The following is a 9676-nucleotide window of genomic DNA, read 5'->3' on the forward strand; positions in this document are numbered from 1 at the left end:
TGATTGGTAAATCGTCGAAGTTTTGTATCAATTTTTAGGTAGGTTTCATGAAGTGACTCTAAAACTTAGTGGAACATATTACCCAACATCACCTTTAGCCTTAGGAGAACTTTTACGAATTAGTATTTTATTTAGCGAATATAGGAAAGACCCAATCTTAGCCGTTCCTATGGAAAAGAAATTTATAAAATATTGGTCTAAGTTGCCTTTGTTGTATGGTTTATGTACTATTTTTTATCCTAGATTAAAATTAGAAGGTTTAGAAAGTGGTTTAGAAAACTTAGGTGAATTTTTAGGCATCAATTGTAAGGACCAATATCCAATAATAAAGGATAAAATATATTCGATCTATAGTAAATATGATATTAGGTTTAGAGTACCTCATAGAGTATAGGAAACGCAACAACAAGACGAAAATCCGCATTCATTCTTGAATGTTTTCGGGTTGAAGAAGAAGAAGAAGACAACTCAAACAGAAGCTGAAATTGAATCTTTGTCAACAAGTGGCAGTGGCAGCAGCGGCGGCAGCTTCAACGAGCTTATGACGTACCTCAGTGAAGGCTTAGTAGTCCACAGTACGGCAGAATCGTTTGACTTAGTTCAATGGTGGAGGGCACGGGCATTAACTTGGCCAATCCTAACTCGATTGGTAATGGATATATTTTGTATCCCAGTCTTCATTGTTTCATCCGAACAAGCCTTCAGTACGACATGACGAATACTTGAGGATCGCCGGAATGCATTGCAAAGGACATTGTTGAAGCCTTGGTCTACATTAAGAATTGGGATCGTGTCGATCAACGTCTACAGGATATAATTTCGCCGGCAAGTCAAGAATGAATTGATGAATTTAATCGATTAACATTTAATTTTGAAGACGATCCTTCAGCTTCAAATTAATTTGTAAATTTGTAATTTGTAAATATGTATTTACTTTGGACATTGTATTTGTAATTGTATAACTTTGTAAGTTTGTAAAATTTGTAATTCGTCACAAAATGATTGCACTCTTTTTTCCTTGCCAAGTTTTTATCCCAATTAGGTTTTTCTTGGTAAGGTTTTTAACGAGACAATCATGAATTACGAATTTAATACATCAATAATATACATGATTAATTTATTCAATTGTGTTAATAAAGTCTATTGAATGTTGATTTTGATTTTTACATAATTTTAACACAAACTAACTTAATAATTATAAAAATTAAAAAATATTTAAAAAATTTTGGGCAAATCGGGCGGGCTCGGGCGGCCTATTACAAGCCCGCGGCCCGTTCAAAGTGAAATTCGGGCTCAGGCGGGCGGCCCAAATTTTTCGGGCGGGTTGGGCTCGAGCTCGGGCAAAAACTCAGTTTTTTCGGTCGGTCGCAGGCGGCCCGTCCAAAGTTCCAACATTGGGTTTTGGTACTTTTTTTTTTTTTTTACTTCTTGTTGTTTTCTTCTTTTTTCTGTTATGGTATTACGACGCATCACTACTTTATTTCAATGGCGGACCCTGAAAGAAAATATAGCAAAGGGCAGCATCACTTTGCTAAAAAAAAAAGGCCACTTACTAAGGCTAATCCGTACAATAAATTAGAGGAACTAGAAAACGCTTTTCTAAAATAGAGAAACTAGCAATCCCAGAGGAAAGGAGTTTTACTTGCTCAATCCCAAAGGGCTCTCCAACTGGGTTATTGAATCGGACGCAATTTTGACATTACCTGAGGCTAATATCATTGATGATATTCTGTTTACAATTTCTTTAGCTAGTTGTGGTTCACTTTGTTACTTTTCTCGCTCTGAGAAATTGCGTAGTCCACACTTTCGCTGCTCTTGGCCGTGTTTAGAATTGATCTCGTTTTTATTTTTCACATTTTTTGAGAAAGAAATAATGAAAACATTTTTAAAACGGTGTTTAACGTAATAAAGACAAAAAACAGAAATGAAAACGATTTTTTTATTTAGTGTAAAATGAGAGATAAATGAAAAACGATTTTCAGTCGTTTTTTTTTTATTTTTTATTTTCTCCTCTCTTGAGCAAAGAGAAAAAGAGAGACATTAATGAGATTTTTATACTAAAAATGATCTTTTGATAAAACTACCAAACGCATTTTTAAAAATGATTTCTGTCTGAGATTGAAAACGTTTTCATTTTTATATAAAAATTAAAATTATTTTAGAACGAGTTCCTAACGTGCCTAATATTTATTGTAATGCTTATGGAAGAAACACCTACCGTAACTAGTGGAGAAAAGGGCATATTCTGTTTGACTTGAGACACCACAAAGGTCGTTGTGCTTGATTCTAAACATATTATATTAAAATAATAATATAGACCCCGTTCATTTCATTAGTTTAAATCACAATTTAAGTTTTTGTTACCGTATTTTCTCTCAAAAAATTTAAATTTAACTTTTTATACTACAATGACTTTTTTTTTCACATTTCAACTCAAGTTCTCAACGGCGCAAGAAATGGGGCCTATTAAACTATTTTACAATTTCTAACTAATGAACATGAGCTGTAACAAAGACAGAAGAAACTTCCATATTTGTAAAGTTCAGGACATTATTTTGAAATGCCATTTCTATTTCACTTGAATTGAGCTATAATATGTAGAGAAGAACTATAGTTGAGGGAAAAACAGGCACCGATACTACACAAGTACGTGAATGGTATTGCTGGTGTCATTATAAAGTACATAACACAGGTTTTGACTCCAAAGTTTCATCTACTTTCCATACAAAGAAATATGCCTAAACCAAGTGCGTATAGCTATACCAGTATTATACCTACAAGATTGTCAATGAACAAATTCACAGCTACCAAAAAGGAAAAAAGAATGAGTAAGCCGGGGCTTCTGGTAACTAGTACAAATTACATAGTTATACTACAATAGTTACATTATGCTGTAAATAGGAGGTTGAATAAGCTATATATCGGATCATTCGGAGTTTTTCAACCATTCATGCGCTCGTCTCTCTAACTATCAGAAGCAAAATTTGACACCCTTTTATAAATTCACATCAGTTACTGCAGGAAAAGGCTCAGTCAGCACTTGGCGAACAAACTGTCCCTTAACTCTGGGACGCTGCTCCGCGAGTTTCTTTCTGCTCTCATAACGAACCTGGAACAAATGTCGCATTAGAGAAATGAAGCATTTTTGGATAACAAGAATGAAACACCAAGTATTATACCAAAGAAGGGTGATGACTTTGTACCTTCTTTTCAAAGCATCTATCTTTCCTTTTCATGCGGAACTTTGTCAAAGCTGCTTGTCTTTGGATTGATCGATGAGAGTTCGCATTGTTTGTAAAATAACTTTCGTCATTCTTGCTCTCAGAAGCAGTCCTGACCAAGACAGCTTGATCCACATTGCTGTTACTTCCACAAGCACTTCCATACCCAATACTATTAAGATGGCTTAGATTCCCATTACAGAAACTACTAGTCGCACTTTGATCAGTGGTGGGAGAGATATGCCCCCTATCATCCAAAGAATCCAACTTATGTTCTTGATTGTGGATAGCTTGGTCTAGGGTAATGTTGGCATCTCGACAAAGTGGATCATATACCTGCTCGGATTTGTTTGTTTTGCGATTCGTTTGGTAAAATGTATTCATTCCTAATGGGGATTCTTGTTGGGCAACAGAACTTGGGCTGACCATGGATGACGAACCTGATTGCGAACAAAACACCGGCGGCACTACAGAACCATAGCCTGCACAGGGATTATTAACCCTTATACCTTTAACAGGAATTGGTAGAGGGAATACTCTTTGTTGAGAACAATAAGTTGCTACTTCAGAGTGGTTGGATTGACCAGTGGCGAGAGTAATCACACTTTTCGGAGTGCTTAGTGAGGGACCGGGAAAGTCATAGTTATAACTTAGACCAGTGACTACATTGGATATACGCTTTTCAGCTTTTGTTCCGCATTCTTTCTCTTGATCAAAAGAACTGGCTGGAGTGGGATTTAGGGGCTGCAGTGGCCTGTTGATATATCTGTATGAAGAATCTCAAAACTAATTAGCATCAAAGTTAAGTGGAGGAAAAAGCCAAAATTAAAAAGAATGAAATGGAAATAGAATCTCACCGAGTAAATGCCGAAGCATTAGAATGCCCGAGGGTGTGCCTTTTCTCGATAACATGACTCTCAAAGCCACTGGAATTTGATCTCAAGGTAAGATCTAATCTTGGACCAGAATCCAACTTGCTAGTCCCATTACTTGAAGAGGAATTTTGATAATCGCAACTTGGATTATCGTTCAAAACTCCATTCAAGTCAATGGGATCTCTAGAACGTTTGGACAAGACAGTGTTAGTCTCACAAGCATCACTCCTGACACCTTCTGGCTTGAAACCCTTGCCTAGCGTTATTCCTGCATCAGTATCTTCAAAGGCACCCATCGACAAACCTAATTAAATTGCAGCATCTCAAAAGGTTAGGTACTATTTGCCTACGGATTAAAAAAAATACAAGAAACTAAAACATTGTCAAGATTTTCACCTCTGGCCTCAATTCCATGCATAAGCAATTTCTGCCCCAGATTGATGTGCCCTCCATCTTTCTGTATTCTCAAGTCACTCGGAAAAGACGTCCCCTCTGTTGGCTGCGAAAATTCCTGCATTTTTTCCATGTGGACACTCTCAACTTCCATTTCTGGCTTTGTACAAGAGCTCTGCAAAAGACAGCAAACACGCAGTCTCTATATAAAACTTCATGTAACCAACCTAAACCGAAAGGAAATTCCTTTTCACCATGAGCAGCCTTATGGACAATTACATATTCCTTGGTTTAGACATACACCATCCTCCATGATAACTAGTGCATGAACAATCCACATTTCTTCTAAGGGGTTTAGGCAAACTAGGAGGAGAACCTCAACCGTTGCTTTTAAATTTGAAAGTTACAAATTTCCTTCTCTTTAGTAAGATATTTGATTCATACTGGATATTTTACCAATTCCAATTCTGTCAACTTGACAACTAATCTATTGAATCAATAGCTAAACTGCAGAGCCAGTTATACTTATCCGCTGGATTAGCGTTCAAATCTAGACAAGCTACTAATTTTATATCCTTTTTCATTTTTGTTTTTTTGTTTTTTTTTTTTCCCGTTTTACACCACATTTTGATCAAGTTACTATGTAATTATCCACAAAATGGATAAATTAAAAGAACAGAACTTATGCTAATCCAGGCACCATCCACTGCTTTGGAGGCTTGAACATTGAATCAGAGACACTAACCTGGGCATCACTCCCTTTGTCAATGTTGTCCTCATTTCTCTGTATGCACGCTGTGTTTCCATTGGAATGGTTGCTCGCAGCATTGTTTTCAGAAGTGGCTTCAATCTTTTGTTGCGCAACACTTTCGTCTTGGGGGCCATTTGCAGTTGACTGATGAAACAACATTGTCAGATTGCCACAAAAGTAAGAAAAGGATTCAAATTAAATAATAACCTAACTTATTAAAGTATAAGGCATATGCATACAGCTTTTCTTCTCCAAACATGCTGCCACAGATTGCTCAGTTCATTCCTCCTAATAGGCTTAACAAGATAGTCGGCAGCACCTCTCATCATACATTTGTAGACTGTGCTAATTGAATCTTGAGAGGACATCACTGCAACGATCAAAAATATATATAAATAAATAAATACCAAAATGATAAAACAAAATTAAGATTGAAAAAAGGCAACACCTAATTTATAAGTAAACATACTTATAACAGGAATGTTTTTGCAAACTTCATGCTCCGTAATCAGTGTGAGCAGTGCAAACCCAGATATTGAAGGCAGATCCACTTCCGTCAATATGAGATCCACGTCGTGTGGTCTTCCCTTCAGTAATTCCCATGCCTTTAAGCCATCGGACACCGCAGCAACTGCCAAAAAAAAAAAAAATCAGTTGCTAAGATAAAATTCTAAGCTCAAGCCAAATTTGTTGATGAGTTCTAAAAATATATAAGTATATATTATATAAAGTACATGACTAAAAGAAGGTAAGAAAAGGATTTCTTAAACAACCATATCGTGTCAAATCGCTTGAAATGGCTTAAATTGCTATCAAAATTGCAATACTGCTGAGGTACACCCCGAAAAACAGAAAATTCATTTCTAAGGGATTAGTTTTACAACTTCGTTTTACATCTATTACTATCGCTAGTTTACGTTGCTCTACTTCAAGAATCAGGAAAAACCAACATAAGAACATAGAATTCACCAACTGTACAACTGGAAAAAAAAATGGTTGGGAGTCAACTCACTTGAACAACTGAAAGTCTAAGGCTGACTCCCAAATTCAGGAGACAGAAAAAATATACTTTAGACTGAAAATCCAGCAAAAACCCATTTCGCAATTCAAACAAAAGAAGCCAATAAAACCGAATTAAGAACCAAAATAAAAGAAAACAAAAGGCAATCAAAAGCATCAACTGAACGAGCACAACCAAAAATGAAGGTAAAAAGAAAAAAGAAAATGACCTCTGTAGCTGCATTTCCTGAGAAGAGCGGCGATAATCTGCCTGGTGGAATCATCGGCTTCGACCAACAAAACCCGCATCATCATCCCCGGCAAGAACCTGTCACACCTCGTAATCGCCCCGCTCGAACTACAACCATCTTTCTTCTTCCAACTTCCATAATTATTACTGTTCTTATTGTTGTTATTACTCCAAGTATTCATTTCTGTCTCTGTTGCTGCGTTCATCTCCAAATCCTCACTGCTCAGAACCACCTCCCCCATTGAAACACTTCAAATCTCTCTCTCTCTCTCTCTCTAAAAAAATTCTGTTTTTACGTTCCAGTGAAGAAGAAGAAGAAGAAGAAGAAGTTGGAGCGAATCTGAAATCTCATCCTCTGGTTAGAGAAGAAGAGAAGAGAAGAAAGTATAACTAACAAAAGAGAAGAAAGAAAAAGTTTGATTTTTTTTCTTTCCGTCAGATACTTTAAAAATATCTGAATAAATCGTCGTCCTGTTTATTTATTGCAAATCGGACGGCGGAGATGGCTCAACCAACCGATGGCCAACGGCAGTAAAATATCTTTAACCCCAAACAAACCTCAAGACCAAAAATATCTTCTTTTTCTCTCAGTGGGAGTGGGGCCCACACAGAGCCACGTCATCAACCCAATCTAGGACGCACGGAGGCCACACACTCTTGGATCGATCGAATGACGAATCCCCATTGGGCTGCGCCTACTCTTCCTACTTTTATTTTTTTTTATTTTTCGATGTTTATTGGTTTGGTGGTGCAAAATTTTTCCACAAAGAAATTAAAAATAAAAAGAATAAAAAAGGGGTTTGATTGGGCCGGTCTTGTTGAAAATGAAAACAAAAAGAAAAAGAAAAACACCCGTTTCTTTTTTAGTTTATTTAAGTGAAGATATTTTTTGGGTGGGTCCCACCCCTGGAAGATATGTGTGTGTGTGTGTCCTTGTCTCGTTGAGATATTTCTAATCTTTGATTTTTTTTTATTATATTAAATTTTTTTTTTTTTTTTTTTTTTTTCGTGAGTGCTCGGTCCATAGGGAGGCAAGCTAAGGTAATGTCTTGTTTATGGACGTGATGCTGACACGTGGCAATCTGTGGGGGGGGAGAATTTCGCTTGTGGCCTTCAAGTGGCTCAAACGCTATCTTCAAGTTTCTTCTATCAGATTTTTTATTTTTTCCCACTCGCTGAGGCTGTTGAAACTATAAGTACTCGCTCCACTATTGCTGGTGTTGATGCTTCGAAGAGTGGGAAAAAGTTGAAAAACGTGTGGTTGCTATTCACCCATTGGCTGGTTACGATTATTGGGACTTCTCGAATTACTAGAATACCCTCGGAGTGGCACACGTGGCAGCCGTGTACGGTGGGGGAATATATGATTAACAATTTGATGCACCGTAAATGGAGGAGAGAGATACCGTGCATGCTAAGGAACTTGTTTCTTTTTGCTTTGGATGTTGGAACACATGTTTAAGATACTTATTAGTGGCTCTAATCTTCCAAGATGATGACCTTAATCTTTGTTTAATGTTAAGAAAATAAAAAAGTTGCTAAAGTTTAGTCCCCACGTGGCAAATAATCTATCATCCACTTGTCCTTTTTTTGTCTATCCAATTGATGTAAAAAATATTTTTGGCCCAAAATAGATGTATAGACATTTAGATGTAGAGGCTTTATAGGCAGATTGTGAAGCAGTTGATTGTTGAATGGGAATTTTCATTTCGAAAAAAAAAAAAACAAAACAAAATAATTTTCCACAATTTAATACTTTGCATTTGAAGAGTGTTATCTTTTGGGTGAATTAGAGGAATGCCACTTTTGAATTGTTGAATTTTAAACGTATCATATTTGTGAAAGATTTAAACTTGAATGACTCACCAAAATGGTACAAATAAGTAACTGGACTTCAAAAGTAACATACATTTTAATTAAATCTAATTATGGAAGAACAATGTAATCAACTACTCTAGGAGGTTTCTTTCCTTTTTTTAATATTAATGGTCTAGTAATAAACTGGAGGCGTTTAATTAATGATTCAGCCAAATCATTTTGTGTATGCACGTGAGCAACATGATGTTCGACAATAATTCCAATGGACATACAATAATAATTAAATGCTTGAGATGTGATTTCACCAGCATTATCAAGTCTTTCTTGATGTATAGTCAGGAAATTGTGCTCGTAATTTAATTATATGAGCAAGAAATCTCGCAAATGTCACATTTCGAGTTGATAATAAGTAAATATGTGACCATCTACTGGATGCATCTATTAGTACTATAAAGTATCAGAATGGTCCACAGTGGGTGCATAGGCCCCCATATATCACATTGAATACATTTGCTCGTAATTTAATTATATGAGCAAGAAATCTCGCAAATGCCACATTTCGAGTTGATAATAAGTAAATATGTGACCATCTACTGGATGCATCTATTAGTACTATAAAGTATCGGAATGGTCCACAGTGGGTGCATAGGCCCCCATATATCACATTGAATACATTTAAGAAATGTAGGTGATTCTGTTTTAATTTTTGCTGGTGAAAGCCTTGTAATCAGTTTACCAAGAGAACAAGCTTCACATATAACTTTATTCATTTGAAATATCTATTGACCTTTTAATAAATATCCATGTGAGCTTTCCACAATTCTTCGCATCATTATTGAACCATGATGACCCAAAAGGTCATGCCATAGGGTTAATATTTGGGGATCTTCTTTAACTAACATGTGTGACTCTATCACATTTATATATGTTTAATGTAATCCCGAAAAGAGTTTTAGAAGTTTTTCTAATATGTACTTCTTTCATGATATGTTAATAGTTAAATACATATATTTTTCATTCCCTTCAATTTCAGATTGTGTATCATATCCATGAATATATATGTCTTTAAAACTCAACAAATTTTTGTTGGACTTTGGTGAAAATAGAGCATCATTTATGGAAAACTTTGTTCCATTTGACAATACAAAACCTGCTCTACAAAATCCCCTCAACCAGATCTACAAGACCTGATATTATATTGATTATTGTCTTTACTGGTTTTAAATCATTGAAGTACTTTTCAGATTTTAAGATAATGTGTGTTGTACCACTATCTAGAATATAGATTTCCCCGGTATTAACTTTGAACTTACCTCCATCCATATTAAGCTTCACACAAAAATAATAATAATATCATAAAAGTTTCATG

The 9676-nt window shown here is 35.8% G+C and overlaps 1 protein-coding gene across 1 annotated transcript; it reads right to left on the reverse strand.

Annotated features, from left to right (window-relative positions):
• Nucleotides 1–2639: 2639 nt before the first annotated feature.
• Nucleotides 2640–6908, reverse strand: LOC21386787 (two-component response regulator-like APRR5). Its single transcript, XM_010101120.2, has 8 exons — nt 6470–6908; nt 5710–5871; nt 5480–5610; nt 5235–5384; nt 4493–4664; nt 4079–4400; nt 3204–3987; nt 2640–3109 (listed from the first exon to the last, which is right to left on the reverse strand). Exons 1-8 carry the CDS (start codon nt 6729–6731, stop codon nt 2996–2998), a joined length of 2097 nt encoding a protein of 698 aa, XP_010099422.1. The 5' UTR covers nt 6732–6908; the 3' UTR covers nt 2640–2995.
• Between the last annotated feature and the right edge of the window lie 2768 nt (nt 6909–9676).

The sequence above is a fragment of the Morus notabilis genome, unplaced genomic scaffold, assembly GCF_000414095.1.
Source record: "Morus notabilis unplaced genomic scaffold, ASM41409v2 Scaffold556, whole genome shotgun sequence".
Taxonomy (NCBI): Eukaryota; Viridiplantae; Streptophyta; class Magnoliopsida; order Rosales; family Moraceae; genus Morus; species Morus notabilis.

What these genes read in the sequence shown, in the direction of transcription:
- LOC21386787 (XM_010101120.2), bottom strand. Translation starts at nt 6,731, where the DNA reads ATGGGGGAGGTGGTTCTGAGCAGTGAGGATTTGGAGATGAACGCAGCA. An exon ending in CAAAAACATTCCTGTTATAA is followed by an intron (nt 5,611 to 5,709) that starts GTATGTTTACTT and finishes TGATCGTTGCAG; the next exon opens with TGATGTCCTCTCAAGATTCA. An exon ending in AATGCTTCGGCATTTACTCG is followed by an intron (nt 3,988 to 4,078) that starts GTGAGATTCTAT and finishes TTCTTCATACAG; the next exon opens with ATATATCAACAGGCCACTGC.